General features: G+C 34.3%; 1 protein-coding gene across 1 annotated transcript; it reads left to right on the plus strand.

Moving 5' to 3' along the window:
• Window positions 365-2,952, plus strand: LOC18599023 (zinc finger protein WIP2). The gene is made up of 3 exons (XM_007028804.2): window positions 365-1,137; window positions 2,144-2,603; window positions 2,856-2,952. The coding sequence occupies exons 1-2, from the start codon at window positions 490-492 to the stop codon at window positions 2,579-2,581; spliced, it is 1,086 nt and encodes a 361-aa protein (XP_007028866.1). The 5' UTR covers window positions 365-489; the 3' UTR covers window positions 2,582-2,603; window positions 2,856-2,952.

Consider the following 17,489-nt stretch of genomic DNA (forward strand, 5'->3'; position numbering starts at 1 on the left):
CCGCTGTGGGTATTTTGAAAAGAATATGAAGGGCATTTCAGTCATTAACTTGAACAGATAGATAGTAAGTAGGAAAAGAATTTTAGTGTTGGTTAACTGGAAATCCAAGTTTTACCATAAAACGGCCATTAACGGTATTTTCCTAGATTCTCTTCATACTTTCAACCAAAATTTTTATAATTAAAAATCAAAAAGAGTTAGACTTCTCTGTTTTGGTCCTCACTTGGTAATTATATTTTTCCCCCTTTGCTTTTTTTTACTATAATATTTTTGTTTAGCACTATAATCACTCTCTCCTCCACCATTCACACCCTTCAGTCATCTTGTACTCTCTTGTCTTCTCTCTCTCTCTCTTTCTTTCTATCTATAAAAGCAAATCTATCAAGGCCAAACTGTTCTGAATTAATCTCTATCCCTTCAAAAACACTTTTTCTTCCTTTCTTTCTTTCTTTCTCTTTCTTTATTTTTTTTTTGGTTTTTTTTGCAACCATGGCTGACTACCCTTACTCAAATTTCTTCTCGGGTTGGTTCAAGTTCAACCCTCTTCAACATTACCCACCTCCAAACCCTCCTCCCCAACAACCTTCTTCCTATACCCAAAATTACTTCTATAGTAGCAACACCACCTTCATGACAAATGAAACCAATCCTTTTTTTCACTACCAAACCTCATCATCGTCACCTCCTTCCCCTCCTGTTAGAGAAGCCTTACCACTATTGAGCTTGAGTCCCACAAGGCATGACAAAGACGAGGAAGTACAGGATGATGAAGATCAGGATCAAGAGCATTCTTGCACCGCCATGGATGTAGACAAGAGCAAAGGGAAAGAGGAAGGGCGGCTGCTCTTCACTAACAGTGCTGGCGGTGCTTCTGCTTCTGCTGCTGAAGATGAAACTGTTACTGTTGCACTCCATATAGGGTTACCAAGCCCTAGTGCTTCAGAGTTGGCGTCAGTTTTATCATCTTCTTCAGAGATCACTGACAAAGATGGGGATGGTGATGATTCTGGGTACCCAGTTAACAGACTCAACAAGGGACAGTATTGGATCCCTACCCCTTCCCAGATTCTTATTGGCCCTACACAGTTCTCTTGTCCTGTTTGCTGCAAGACCTTCAATAGATACAACAACATGCAAGTGAGTTTTCATTACTTGAATTATTGCCTCCAAAAGCCTTCTTTAATTTCCTTCCTTTCTTCTCTTTCCTTCTGTCTCTTTTTCTTAGGCCTTGTTTTTCCCAACATAAAAGAAGATAAATTCAAAAACAAATACATCCAAACTCTTTTCTTCTATGTCTTCTTGCCTGATGGAAATCTTAACCCGCCATGCTGTGACTTTAAAGAAGAAGAAATAAAAGTAGATTCATCCAATGGGTATTTCTTTTATTTTTTTTGACCCAACACATTTTCTGGATACGTATCATCTTCTGGTTCTTTTTTTCTTTCTTTTTTTTTTTTGGGTTTTTGTGGTTTGAATAAATCGTTCTGATCCAAACTGAGTCTGAGATCAGTACCTTCTTTTTCGTGATTGAACAACACAGCAATGTTCCTTATGTCTGTGGTACTTTGAAGTTTGTGCTTTACTCATTGGCAGGCGGCGTACAAATTTTTGCAGTTTTTTTCAGACTTAAATGTTCTTAACGAAATAACAAATTTATCTGTATGAACCTTCAGTTTTCAACAAAGCACTGCAGATATGAAAATCTCATACGTGGAAGATATCGTTTTCTCCATCTTCCTAAACCGGGAAACTGATACAACTAGATTTAACTCCTCAACATAGGGGATCCACAATTGGGGTTGAGCTTAGGAATTTCTTTTGCTTCATGAACAAAATTCATTTCTTCTTTTTATAAGAGATATATGAACAATTGTGTTACTACAAGATAATTGTTTTTTTTTTTTTTTGCAGATTACAAGATAATTGTTATTCATTCATATAATGTAGAGTTCTATGAGATATAAACTAATTTTTCCCAAGGCACCAAAATTAGCATTGAGGGTTCAAATTTGTTTTGTTTGGTACAAGTATATAATTGTACTACCAATATTTTGGTCTTGGGGAGATTGCAGATCACTTTTGCTGTTTTAATGTTGTTGGCTTCTACTGATTTTTTTTTCTTTGACTGAATTAATCTGTGTAGATGCATATGTGGGGGCATGGATCTCAGTATAGGAAAGGGCCTGAATCACTAAGGGGAACTCAACCAACAGGCATGCTAAGGCTTCCTTGCTATTGTTGTGCACCAGGGTGCAGGAACAACATTGATCATCCACGAGCAAAGCCACTCAAAGATTTCAGAACCCTGCAAACACATTACAAGAGGAAGCATGGGATTAAGCCTTTCATGTGCAGAAAATGTGGCAAGGCATTTGCTGTGAGAGGGGACTGGAGAACCCATGAGAAGAACTGTGGGAAGCTCTGGTACTGCATTTGCGGGTCTGATTTCAAACACAAGAGATCTCTTAAAGACCACATAAAGGCTTTTGGGAATGGCCATGCAGCTTATGGCATCGATGGCTTGGAAGAAGATGATGAGCCTGCATCTGAAGTGGAACAAGATAATGAGTCCATGCAGTGATGAATAAATGGAAATTAAAAGGGTATGAAGGAATGGTTAATTAATATTCTCTAATTATAAAGCTTTATTTGCAGGCTTCCAAAGTAAGAACTATATATATAAGAATCAATTTACTTGGGGAAGCCACCTTTTTTCCTCTTTTTTTTTTTTAGTTTCCTTAGCTGTTTCCTTATCAATGTAGGATCCTTAACATCAATGTTAGGCTAAGCTCTTGTATATCCATTTCCCTTTCAAGTTTCAACTGATCATTTCAGTGGTTTCTTTCTCTTTGCAGTGTGCTTATCAATCATCCTCAGCATATGGATGGTGAATAATCATATTGCTTCTTAAACTATTAGTCACCAAAATGGAAAACAGAAGTTGAAACTAAAGACCCTTGTTGGAAAGCATATTGATGCATTGGATGATAATTATGATATACTCATTGAAAAGAAGATAATGGAAAATCTCCTTTTATATAATGAATAAATGTTTCATAAGGAAAAATGTAGTTATTTTTCCTGAGCCCTGTCAATTGTTTAAAGCATATATGAATGATATTTCATTAATTATGAGAGGGATTTATGGGTTGTTTGATTATAATGCCAACAGATCAAATTCTGTCCAGGGAATATATCATTTTTCTTCTGCTTTCTTCCACTTTGAACCATGGAAAATCCTGTGATTAAGAATGTTGAGACACAAGAGCATCCACCATAGTTATGCACCTACGTACAAATACAAGTGCGTATATATGTGAGTAATAGCCTATCTACTTGATGAAAAGGCTGAAACTGTCACTGGTGTCATATCCTATCTACTTGCAGAGATTGAGTGATAGACCTTTGACAAAACCTGGATGGATATTATTTGGGTTCAATTTTCAGTAGTTTTAAGTTAAGGGAATAATTAAAGTTAAAAAGAAGAAGAAAAAGATTATAGTGAAGCTTTTTGGAAATAAGATGACCACTTCCGCTAATTCTAACTTTTAGGGATGAAGATACATGCATGGATAATAGTTGTGGGGTTTTCTGACTTGTAGCTTTAATAATTCATTTTCCTTTTAAGATCCTCATATGAGTCTTCGCCACTCTCCCACAAGCCTCACAAATGGGTAGTGAAGGGATGTACATAAAGCAAGCTGATCACTGGATAACAAGACAGGTGAGTATATTTTGTTCCAAATGTAGTTGAGATAGGCTTTTCATCCTGCAAATAAATCAGCTTTTTGGGGTGCATATGATGCCCTTTTGCTTTGGTTAGTGGAGAGGTGTGTTTGTTGATGGATGGAACATATACCATATGAGATTCACTATTACTTGGAAAATTCAAGGCAAATGATTAGCTTTTAGAGGCCGGAGAGAGAGAGAGAGAGAGAGGTGTTAAAATATGATCTGGGAGGATACAATACACTAGAAAGATAGGTAGGAGCAATAATAGTACTACTAGTTATATAAGATGTTAATAAGATTGGAGGGATGGAAGTGGAATGGATCTTGTTGGCAGCTTTCTTTAGAGAGAGAAAGGGCATGGGCAAGGGGGTCAGGGCAAAAAACTGAAACGGTGTGGAGCCCAAGCTCTGCTGGTTGGGCAAATCTGCAGCATACACTGATGCCCCCTACAGTGCATACACACCTCCTCTGATGGATAAACTGTAGCATGAAACGACATTTCAATGAGTCTTTGACCATCTCTCTCTCCTCCTTTCCCTCTCAAAACACAGCTTTCAAGTTCAGCCTGCAAATTGCTGTTAGTGAATGCATGTATGCAAGTGTTCCAAGAACAATTATGATAATGAGGAATACTATGAGAGTAAAAAAAAAAAAAATGAGAGGGGACAAAATTTAGTGATTTTCCTTTCTCCCTAGACAATTTGTATAAATCCCTCCAAAACACCACAAAGTTAACAGGCTACATTGTCAGTTGATGGCCCTGAGGGGGTTACCAATTCCTCTGTATACTGTTCTGTAACACTCTCCAGATCAACCAACAGTATATATTAACTAAGAAATCAGAACCAATTGGCATTTATTGGCATTTAATAACTTACCCTTTTGCTGGGGAGACCAGCTCGTACCGCAATTGACCATCCCCTTGGGGCCATTCTTCTTCCCATGAGGCAACTACTCGCTGGCTATATATCTCTCTGCATACATATCAGTGTTATCAGCTTTTTTTTAATTTTATTTTTTCTCTGCACTGCCACCGTATATCTTTTCAATAAAGAAAGTACCTAAGTACTTATATACGTATTAACTCATGCATGCATGTACGTGCATTCTGTCAAGAATCCCCTTAATTACAAAATGAAAAGTTTCTGGGTCTAACCCCAAGATAATTCTGCAATTTTTTTTTTAAAATTTTCTTTAATAAAGAGAGGGGGAAAGAACAAGATTCACACCACATCCAGGTTAACAGAAGCTCATTATTCTTTTTCCAGTCTAACAGTTGAACACAGCCTTTACTGCTTAAAATCCCAAGGCCACCCCCTTAATGTATATTTATTCTGATCTTTTCCCATTATCAAAGTGGTTTTTCCATTAGTTTTATTATTAAAATGCATTTTTCCATGACCTTGTCAAGGAGACCAAGCATCCTACACAAGAGAATATGTATAAATATTTTTTTTTTATTTTGCCTTGTATTCATATTCCAATACACAAGGAGACAGCTTTGTCTCCCTTGGCTCGAATCACAACCTCTTTCAGCAAATTCTTATTTAATTAATAGGGACACCAACCTCCTCCTCTCCTTATTTTTTTTGAAAGATATTATTAGTTTTTCTTTTCGTGAAATTCAAGGTATATTACGACAAGAATACCATGTTTTCTCATGTAATTAACATCAAATCCGGGGGAGAAATGACACAATTTGCAGATCCACATCATTCATAAGTGGTCCTGCTAAATTTTTTCATCAAGTGCTGATGCATCACTTAAAACAAAACCTTTTACTCAGGCTAGTTAAAATTTCATTATGTTGTTTGTTATCACAAAAGACAAAATTAAATATCATTAGACAAATCACAAATTTAGTCACTTTTAGCCCAAAAAAATTATAATCTTGAAAAGGAATAAATAAAACCAAAGTACTTTATCACAATTCAAATATATGCTAGTATAAATCATTGTGAGACGTTGTGGAAGGTGACGCATGTCATTATATATATATATAGAAAAAAAAGTATGGACACCAAAGATCTAATGAAATTCACTTGTTTTTCAGTGAAATGATGAGCAATGTCTTCCATGAAATGTACCCATGAAAACTACATGAACCCTTAAAAAAATATATGGACCAAACTGCAAGAAGGGGAATTTTGAGGTAGGTCTGATCCTCAAAGTATATGAGACAACTTTGTTTGAGAGGCCCCAACAAGCAAAAGGAAAAGGGGGAAAAAGGGGGAAGAAATAATCTTGACTCATAATCACACTCACCTTTGAAAAAGGAAAAACTAAATGAGATAAAATTATAAAAGGAAGGGGGAAAAATTAACAAGAGGAAACAAAAATCCTTCTTTTGGACTATACCTAGCTAGAGATATCTCTCTTTTTGGCCATGATCATTATCCATGACCATTTGCTTTCTTTGATCCATTTTTTTCTTCTGCTAAAGTTTGGTTGCTTTGGGTGTTAGGAGATTCTCCAAGTTGTAGGTATTTTGCATTTCGGTAGCTATCTTTGGTATAGGGGAATATAGAGCAAAAGCTTCATAAAGAAGAAATGGGAGGCATATACTTCAAAACATAAAACACAAACACCATGAGAAAGGGAGAGAAAGAATGAGAGAAAGAAGGGCATATCAAGGCTTTTCTTTCTGCTCATCAAGGTCAGGAGAAAAAGGTAAGTTTGACGTTCATGCCAATCAAATCAATATGGGGTATAATCCATTCGTTTTTGAGGGTTTTTTTTTTTGTTAAAAGTACTATTTGATCAGACAAGTAATCAAAGGGTCTAGTTGCAGAGAAGATCCTAGTATTAAACATCTACTAAAAAACCCGACGCCCGAGGGAGAGCACTCATTAAGAAGCAAATCCACACGGACTAAACCTCAAAAAGTGCAATCAAGAATTATGGAGATTCCGTGCAAATTTTTCAACTTGGTAGCAGAATAATAGTTTCTGCTTCTTCTTTTTTGATCCAAAGTCTGCTCAAATATTTATTTATTTTGTGAATGAAATTGATAATACCTCTGCACTTGATATTGTCTAATAAAGGCATACCCATCAATTTGATGTAAGAATAAAAACCTAAAAACAATTGATGCTGCTACTTTTCTCAATCAGGCTTCCTTATTATAGAATACAAAATGCTTTTTATTACAAATTAAAAGCACTATTAGTGAAAGGATAGATCATTTTAAGTACTCTTTTTTTTTTCCTGCATAGATTTTTTTTTATAAAAAATTGACACTTTTCTTATAATGCATGTAAATGCAAATATGCATGATATCATTGAATCAAATACTCAAGTCCATGCATGACGGTTTATTTTTATAACATTAATAGACATTGTTATAATTAATTGTACGGTCAAAATTTTGTTGGTTAATGTTAGAAACTGTTATTAATCTAATCAGACCAATGGTAAGGTCTGAATAGATGCTTTGGGGAGGTGCATGATTAAAATATGTATGGATAGTAGGACCCATAAGAAAAAAAAAACGATACTAATTACCAAGATAATTTTTATCTTTCTCAAAAACAAATCAGCAATAAATAAAGAGAGAACTTTTCTTTGAAAAAGAGCACTTTCACCAGCTTCCTAGAAGGATCCTATCCTTGGAATGAATTCGTATAACAAAAAGGAGAAAAGGAAAGGTGAAAAGAGAAATGAGACATTTTCTCTTTCTATTGTGGTAAAGGTAATAAGAAGAAAAGCAAATGTTGGATACTAGCTAGTGTGAGTAAAGAAGATGTTTAGGTTAACACTTGTAAAAAAATAAATGGAAAAAACGGAAATTTGATTAAGCCCACATGAAATAGAGAAATGAAAGGAAAAAAAAAAAAGAAAAAGAAGTATCTAAGTGTCTGTAGCAATAAAGATGGCTTTTAAAAGTGGTTGCAAATCCATAATGCTTAATTGTCAATTTCTTTTACCATTATTATCATTGTAAAAGAAAACAACAAACTATGGCATTTACTAGTAAAGCAAATGCACCCAGACCTATTTGAGTAGGTACTTCAACTTATCGTCTCAAACAAGTAATGTTTTGTTAAGTAATAAGTATTGAATATAGTACTTGAAAATATATCATTATAAAATTATTTTATTAATTAAATATTTGAAATTTGGGCCTTGGATGGGTTTGGGCATATCTTAAAGATTCAATACGAATTAGGCCTCACCCAAGCCTATTGTGTTTAGCTTATCAATATTTGTTGGTGTTGTGTGTGTGTGTGTTTATTTAGGAAACTTCTACGGTTTATTTACAAGTTAACAATGAAATTTATGCTAAAATTAATAAACAATTAAGGTTTTGGTATTTCATATGCGGTGTCAAAACAAACTTTTGGCCTAAATACATCTTGGTTCAACTCAAAAAGTGTTTTTTCATCACACCTTCTTTTTATTTTTGAAAAAATAAAAAAATTTATTACCTAATCAAACGAGGAAAACAAACACCAACTACATCATTAACCAATAATTCCTTGGATTTATTAAGTGGGTTATTATAAACTAAGAAACCAATACTTCCTTGGATTTTTTTTGGTTGGACAAATGGATTCTTACTAACGAACCACTATGTGCCAAGTACCTGCGACTTTTCTCTTTGGCAATGGAAAAGAAGGGTAGGGTTATTGATGAGTGGAACAATGGCAATTGGGCTGTTGCCTTTAAACGCAACCTTTATTCTTGGGAGAGTGATGCCTATAATGAAATTCATCTTGAGCTGTCCAACGTGACCTTTTTGCCAGGGAAGGATGATAGACTAGTTTGGAAACATCACCCCAAAGGTCATTTCTCAACCAAAGTTTTCTACTCACTCCTTGATTCGGACTCTAGTGACCGCAAGGTATGGTTCCATTCCATTTGGAAACTTTCAATTCCTCCAAAAATCCAATGTTTTCTCTGGCTTGCAATTCTTGATTCAATCCCTACCAAACACTTTCTTGCATCTAAAGCAGTTCATTTTGATGAAGATCAAATTCGTTGTCTTTGGCGTAGTTTGGAAGAGGAAACTCGTTCCCACATCCTCATCATATGCCATTTTAGTTAAAATGTATAGAGCCTTGTTCTTCATTGTTGGGGCGTTTCATGGGTAATTCCTAACACGATTGCATCTCTTATTCAAGCATGGGTTGGTTGCCTCTTCACGGATGCCCTTTAGAAATGTTGGATGAATGTTTACGGCTCAACTTTCTAGTCTTTATGGTTTGTATGAAATGATGCGGTGTTCTCCAACAAAGAGTGGGATGCTTGTAAATTCTTTTTCCTATAAAAACAAGTTCTTTCCTCTAGATTCATGCATGTGAGGGAACCGACTTTATCGATGACCTTGGTCGTTGGATAGACCAAAGCATTTCCTTCTCCAAGAAGATTCCTCTTCACACACGTTTAGGCGTTTCATGGTAACCCCCAAGGATAGTGATCTCAAATTCAATGTTGACGACTTTGCTTGAGGTAAACCGGGGCCAGCTGGTTGTGGTGGCATCCTTAGGAATTCAGATGGATTTGTTGTTAGGGTTTTCTTCAACCTCTTAGTTGCCAAGAGTCTAACTTTGCTGAGTTTATGGCCATCCTTTATGCTTTGCACCTTTTGGCCTCATATCCTTATAATGGGTATAACTTGATCATTGAGTCTGACTCAAAAGTAGCTCTCTCATGGATTAAAAACAAATCTCAATGACCTTAGAATTCTTGGTGAGTCTTTAATGAAATTGATGCTTTCCGACACTCACTTGGTCTTGTCACCCTTTCACATATTCTAAAGGATGGTAACACCTTCGCTGATTCCTTAGCTAAGTATGAGGTTGACAAGAATACTATTTTTTCTGCTTGGTGGTGAAGACCAATGCAGTTTGTTTTCATATACAATTGCTTCACATTATTTACTCCTTTTCATTTTTTATGTGTTGTCTTTGCTTTGATGTTGTCACAATACAAAGGATAGAAGGCATCCTTTCAACTTTGATAAGTTTTTGTTATCTTAGTTTGCTCTACTTGTTTTTTGTTTTATGATATGGGGACCTTTTTTGACAAGAGTCATCTTGTTTTAGCCTATTTAATAGGTGGCACCACTACTTTCTCTGAGTAGTAGTTGCTACCTTTTTGTTATTATATTTACTATCAATGAAATCTTTGATTAATTGAGCAAAAAAAAAAAAACTCTCACAAATAGAGAAACTTTCATTGATCATAAAATCAACAACTTTATTATCTTCACTATAAACATGACAAATCTGGATGTCCCATTGCTGTTGAAAAAAACTATGGATGACTTGAATTAGATCTAAATTGAAGCATGGATGACTCAATTGAGATGCAATAGCTTGTACTGCTAATTTACTATCAACCTAAAAGTCTATTTGCCAAAAACCTAAATCTCATGCATAACTTAGTCCTTGATATACTCTCCAAAGTTTTGCTTTGTAGGTTGTAAAATTTCTAAGCCTCATTGCATAAGCACCCTTTTATTGACCAATCAAATTTCTTAGCACACTGTTAGCCACTACTAGCCCAAATGATTTCTAATAGGTTTCATCAAAGTTTAAAGCAATCCAACCTAAAGATGGAGCAACCCAACCTATTAGTATTTTTTGTCTCTCATTATTAGATTTTAATTTGATGTTAAGTCAATTACTTATTTTACTATTTTTTTTACTGATATGGTTTATTTTATTGTTATTAGCATTGTAAATGACAGTTTTAACCTCAATCAATTATTCTTGTAAATTGATCTTATAAACTAACCGTTTATATATTGAAGTCTGTTTACAAAATTGGTATAATTGAAACATAACGCTTTTCTTACAAATTCTTGTTCTTAGCATGAAATTCTTTTAGTTTTAACACGGTATCGAAGTATGATTGAATCCAGTTATTGAAAATTCTTTCAATTCTTAAATTGTTTTCACCCATTCATTAGTCATCGGTCTTCATGACAAATATGCAAAAATCTCGATCGAATTCCTCTCCTGCTTAAGACCCACAGTCGTCATACTTCTTGCATCACTTTGACAATCAAAAGTCAATGGTAATCAGTCCAAAACTCACTTCCGTCAATTACTCCTCATGGAGTCGTTCATTCATGTTTGCCTTATCGATTCGTAATAAATCAGGTTTTTTGGATGGTTCCATTTTAGAACCGAAACATTCTGATAATCTGTATGTCCTTTGGTTGAGATGCAACAACTTGATTATTGCGTGGCTCCTAGAATTAGTGTCTCTACCAATTGCTTCCACCGTGCTTTATATGGACAAGGCTTTGGAGATATGGGAAACTCTTAAGAAGCGGTTCTCGCAACTTGATGATGCTGGGATTTGTAATCTCTAATTCAACTTGTGCAACATTTCACAAGGAATGAGGTCAGTCGACTCTTACATACTGAACTAAATAGTATATGGGAAAAACTTAGGAATTTTAGGCTTTTACCCCATTATAAATGTGGAAACTACAACCAGGCATGCTTCCAAACATATATAGATCAGTATCATAAAGACTTAGTATTCAAGTTTCTCAATGGACTCAAGGAATCCTATTATGCACTTAGGTCTCACATTGTGATGATCAGACCATTCCCTTCCCTAGATGAAGCGTATCATTTAGTACTTAAGGAGGAATCACAGGGAAATTTTCATGTTCAGTCATTGCTTGCAATTGAGTACATTAATATGGCCACTATTTCTAACGGAAAGTTCAAGAACAAAAGTGAAATTATATGCTCCCACTGTGGAAAGAAAGGCCATAACAAGGATAAATGTTATAGGCTTATACGATTTCCACTAGAATTTAAGTTCACTAAGGAACAATTGTAGAAGTTTCATGTCAAAAGAGAAGGACCATATTTTGTTAATAGTGTTGGTCCTGTGGTTCATTAAGAGCAACCAGAGGAAGTTGTTGTTGCTTCTATGTCACAATTAAACCTTTCAAAGCATCAAGTTCAAAAACTAATGGCTTTAAGCAATGATCGAGTTTCTAACAGCGATGATAATCCTAGTTCATAAAACAAATAGCAAGAAAAGCCTTCCTCAGTAAATTCTACCTTAATGGATATTCTTACTAAACCTAAACTTTCTTGTTTTTGCATTAAATCTTCTTGTTTTTACATTGATAACACTGTTGATAAGTCAGTGAGTAATCAACATAGACATCTCATGAATCATAAATCTTGGATAATGGACACAAGTGCTATTGATCATATAGTGTGTTTAGCAAAATAGTTTCTTTCATCCAAACCAGTAAAGAATGTGTATGTGCAAATGCCAAATAATGCTAAGGCATTAGTTTCTAACATAGGAATCATGAAGGTCTCACCATTATTGACGTTATACCATGTGTTATGCGTTCTTTCTTTTAATTTTAATCTTGTTTCAATGAGTGCACTTACTAAGAATGATAAATATTGTTTGATATTCACTGATGAATATTGCATTGTTCAGGAACAAAGTTCATGGACAATGATTGGTCTTGCCAAGGCAACCTCAGGACTTTATCATTTGCAGAACCAATTGGATGCACATTCATTTAAAAATATTAGGCTAGAATAGATTGTAACTTTGCCTTCAAAGTTGCTTGTAAACAATTGTCAGTCATTGCCTAAGATTTTTTATTTATGGCACTTTAGATTAGGACATGCACCAATAAACAAAGCCAAATTGATTCATAAGTCTTGTAATTATGTTTCTTATATGGAGCATAAAATATGTGATATTTGTCCAATGGGTAAACAAAAAAAATTGCCATTTCCCATTCATGTATAGTCTACTACTTATCCTTTTGACCTAATTCATATAGATATTTGGGGTCTATATAAAACTGCTACTAGAGCAAGATATCATTATTTTCTTATTGTAGTGGATGATTTTTCTAGATTTATATGGTTGTTTTTAATGAGGGCTAAGTCTGATGTTGTTACCATTATCCCTTCATTTTATAACATGATACACAATCAATTCAATTTGTCTATTAAATAGGTCAGGTCAGATAGTGGTTTGGAATTTAACTTAGATGAATTTTATTCTTCGAAGGGAATAATGCATCAATAATCATGTATTGAAACACCCCAACAGAATGGAGTTATTGAGAGAAAGCACTAACACCTGTTGGTAGTTGCTAAGGCCCTCTTATTTCAAGCCTAATGGCCATTAAAATTTTGGGCAGATTGAGTACTTATGGCAGCACATATCATAAATAAGATACCTTTATAGTTTTAAAGGATAAACACCATATGAACTATTGTACAAAAGACTACCTTCTTACACACATTTAAGTTTTTGGTTCCCTTTGTTTTGCATTTACATTATCACAACAGAGGAAAAAGTTAGAACCAAGAGCAAGAAAATGCATTTTTATAGGGTACCCTATAGGAGTCAAAGGGTACACACTATATGATTTGCAAGCACAAAAGACATTCATATCCGAAGATGTAGTGTTTCATGAGTCTATATTTCTTTTCCAAAAGCTTGCAAATGAACATGTGTTTGATTATAGACTTTCTTCATTCCCAATACCTTGTTTATTGCATCATCAATCTATTCTTGATGAATTTCAATCAAATCCCTTTCATAATTCTTGTTCATTTCATCCCAATTCATAAAATGTACATACTAACAATTTTGAAGGATCTTCACATGATCAGAACTCAAATTTTGTTCTTGAATCTTCACTTCGAAAGTTACCTTCTGAACCAATTTTTCAAAAATTCAGTTTTGCTCTTAACATGCAGACTATTTCTATTTCTATTCCTAATAATTCTGGTTCAAGAAATAATACTTCTTTGCCACTTAGAAAAAGTAATAGAAATAGATAAATCCCAAGGTACCTAGATGCCTACCAACATAACCTATAAAGTTAAACCAATAGAGTCACAAAATATCCAATTACCAATTTTTCATCTACAACATAATTGTCAACAAACCACACAACATTTACTACCTCTTTATCTTAAATACCAAATTTATCATATTATCACCAAGCTATCAAATATGGTCAATGGAGACAAGTTATGGATTCTGAATTAGAGCTTTAGAGGCTAATGGGACGTGGATAGTTGTGCTTTTGCCTACTGATTCTCATGCCATAGGTTGTAAATGGGTTTATAAGACCAAGTTGAATGTAGATGGAAGTGTTGAGAGATATAAAGCTTGCTTGGTGGCAAAAAGGTACAACTAAAAGGAAAGCTCTGATTATAAAAAAACATTCAGTCCAGTTTCCAAGCACACAACAGTTCGGGTTTTCTCAGCCTTAGTTGCTATTAAGTGGTGGAAATTGAATTAATTATATATCAATAATGCCTTTCTCAATGGTGACCTCAATGAAACAGTCTATATGCAGTTGCCTCTAAGGTGTAAAATGAAAGAACCGTCTCTTTTACTGTCGTAACGTGCGAGTCCAGGAACCTTACCGCCAAACAAGAGTGAAAACTCTAAAAACTTAGGAGTCGCCACCAATCCTTTTTACTAGGTGTGATTGGCTACCTATTGACTCGATTCTAATCGATGAAGCCTTAAATTAATTTTAAGTCCATTGAAAAGAACCTTAAACTGGTCTACGTTTTTCTAGATCTAAGTTTGGGAGTACGGTTACGCTCGGAGAAGGATTAGCACCCTCGGGACGCCCGTTTCATGAACGGTACAATTTTTTAGATTATCCTATTAGGCTTTAATTTTTAAATTCACTATATTTTTTTAGTTATTATTCTCTTATTTTATCTCCTATTTAACCTAAAATATAATGCAAATGTGAAGCAAGATGAGATGCATGGCGTGAGATAAAAATGTCAGACAAATAACCTTTTATCAAAGATATTCTCCCAGATCCGCCCATCATATCGGTGGGATCCGGGGTATTCTCTCACCTAGGGAATCATTCGAGAAATTCACCTTCGCAAATTCGACGAATAAATCCCATCATCAGGGTCATCGTCCGTTTTCTTTTAAAATAGTATTTTCGTGCATAATGAACCTAATTCGAGCAAAAGCCTTTCATTAAAGTGCTTCTCGAGCCCTCCCATCATACTGGTGGGACCCGAGGACATCTATTCACTTAAGAAACTTTTCGAGAAATACCCGCCTTCGTAAGATCTTCGGAAGATCTCATCATCGGGGCTTAAACTCGAAAATAGAAATATTTATATGCAATGATATGCATGATGCAATATATATATATATATATATGCTATGCTAATGTAATTGTCTATTTATTGTTTTACTATTATTTTCATTTTATTTTATTATTTTTTTATCATATTTTCTATTTTATTTCTAATTATTATTTTTTCGTACTTTACATTTTTTATTCTAAGTTACTCTTATATTTTCCTTTTATAATTAGATAAATTGTTTATGATCCCATGTTATTTTAGTGAACAAAAATTTTATTATACTATTTTTTATTTTATATATTTTTATATTTTAATTATTATTATATGTTTTTGTAAGCAATCTTTTATTCAAACCTAATGCTTAAGATCTTATTTTATATATCTATATTTAATTCCTTTTTTTTCTCTTTCTTATCTTTGTCTTCACATTTTTTTTATAATATTTATTAATTCACAATTTGTGCCACTTGATATTTAATGCTTAATTTTAAATTAGTTGTTATTTCAGATTTTATTTATTTATTTATTGTTTATTTAATATCTTGTATATTGCATTTTTACAAATTTATTATTTATTATATATTTGAATTATCATTATTTATTATTTTTATCCCTCTCTTTTTTTATCTATTGTTATTTATTTATTATTTTTATTGAATAACTTTTGTATAGTCGAATTCTTTATCTATTAAAAATTTCAGGATCTTGAAATCGAGGCCCTCCCATCATACTGGTGGAGTCTTGATTTAGATTCCGGACCTAGAGAATATGGGCCCAGGATTGCGACTTCTCGCGTCCCCACCGATCATCCCATTATCGGTATTAAATTCATTTTTAGTATTCTTTTCTTAACTAAATATATCCTCACCATAATATCTTGTTTATAGATTCTCTTTTTATTTATGTGCATACTCTATTTAGCCTAAAACTTTTACTTATAAACTAAATAATCACCCAAGCTTATATTTATTTTATGTATCCATATATATTTTTCTTTATTTGGATCTAATTTTACTATAAAACATTTAGTAGATTTATATGAATAACTTAAACATATTCCTATCATTTTCTAACCATTTACTACATTTATTATTTATTTCATATACGTATATTTAAACTCCCTAAGATCTATTATTTATTATGCTAAAGACTTTCACATTTTTTTTCTTCCATATATCTCATTTTTCTTATGTATATAATTCAAAAAAAAAAATAATAACACTATCATGAATAACAAATAAATAAAAAATATATCATGTACCAACATCAACAGTCCAAGCCCAAATCATTATTCAGTGAGCAGATCCATTACCTATTGGGTTGAAGCTGACCCATTGCTCAAAGTGGGTTTAAGCGCCACTGAGCTTTGGCTCCCCTCCGATCTGGCCTGGGTTCAAACAACTTGTCCCAACCGCACACTCTGGAGCACCAAAACGGCACCGTTCGATTTAATGGAGATGGACCTTTTTTTTTTCTCTCTATATGGCGATATACTCTCTTTTCCCTCTTCAAATTTTTTCTTCTCGATGCCAGTGGCTTCCTCTGTCTCTGCTGGCGTCGCTGACCTCTCTTTCCTCTTGGTTCAAACTGGATTTCTTCCTTTTCATCGCCAGATCTAGCTTTGCTCTCCTCGCCGGTGTCGCCTAAAGCTCCAACTCTCTCCCTTGCTTCTTCTTTTCGTCGGCAGCACCCCTCAGCAGCTCTCTCCCTATGATCGAGCGGTGACAACCCAAGGCTCCGGCTCTCTCTAAAAAAACCTTACAACTGGCAGCACAAACCCCAAACTCCTTCACCTACAACCGGTAACATTTTTTGTTTATGTTTTTTCTTTTTTCCATTTTTTTTTTTTTTTTGTGGTTGTTCTTGGTTGCTAGAGGATCTAGGGTATTTTCTTTGATTTGCAAGTTGCTTAAGGATTTTCTAAAGCTTTTTTCAATTTTTTTCTTTTTGCTTCCGATCCCCTCCCTGTTTAGGTGCTACAGTGGGGTTTTATACCCAGTTGTCCAGCTTGGTCCTGGCTTTTGCAAGGGCCTTGCTCCACTACCCTGCCAGACGCTAGTTTTTCGCGTCTGGTATTGTTCTGGTGCTTGGCTGGTACTAGCAGGGTGCGTCCGCGCCATACCAATACTCTTTTTTTTTTAACTCATTTCATCATTTTTTAATTAATTAATAATAATAATTTTTGTTTATGATTTTTTCATAGTGTCTACAGCTGCCCCTCTTTGCGCATTTCGGGAATCCAAAATAGTGCAAAGACGTAGACACTGTATTTGACTTAATTCCTTAACTCTCTTACTAAAGTTTTTTTTATTTTTTAAATGAGGCTCCTCAAAGTTGAGGTAACGTAACTTAAAAAAATGAACTCCTCAAAGCTGAGGCAACGAAACTTTTAAAAATGAACTCCTCAAAGTTAAGGCAACGAGACTTTTTAAAAATGAACTCCTCAAAATTGAGGCAATAAAACTTTTTAAAAAATGAACTCCTCAAAGCTGAGACAACGAAACTTTTAAAAAATGAACTCCTCAAAGCTGAGGCAATGTAACTTAAAAAAATGAACTCCTCACAGCTGAGGCAACGAAACTTTTAAAAATAAAACTCCCCAAAGCTGAGACAACGAAACTTCTTTAAACAAACTCCTCAAAGCTGAGGCAACGAGACTTTTAA

The sequence above is a fragment of the Theobroma cacao genome, chromosome 5 (genome assembly GCF_000208745.1).
Source record: "Theobroma cacao cultivar B97-61/B2 chromosome 5, Criollo_cocoa_genome_V2, whole genome shotgun sequence".
NCBI classification, from domain to species: Eukaryota; Viridiplantae; Streptophyta; class Magnoliopsida; order Malvales; family Malvaceae; genus Theobroma; species Theobroma cacao.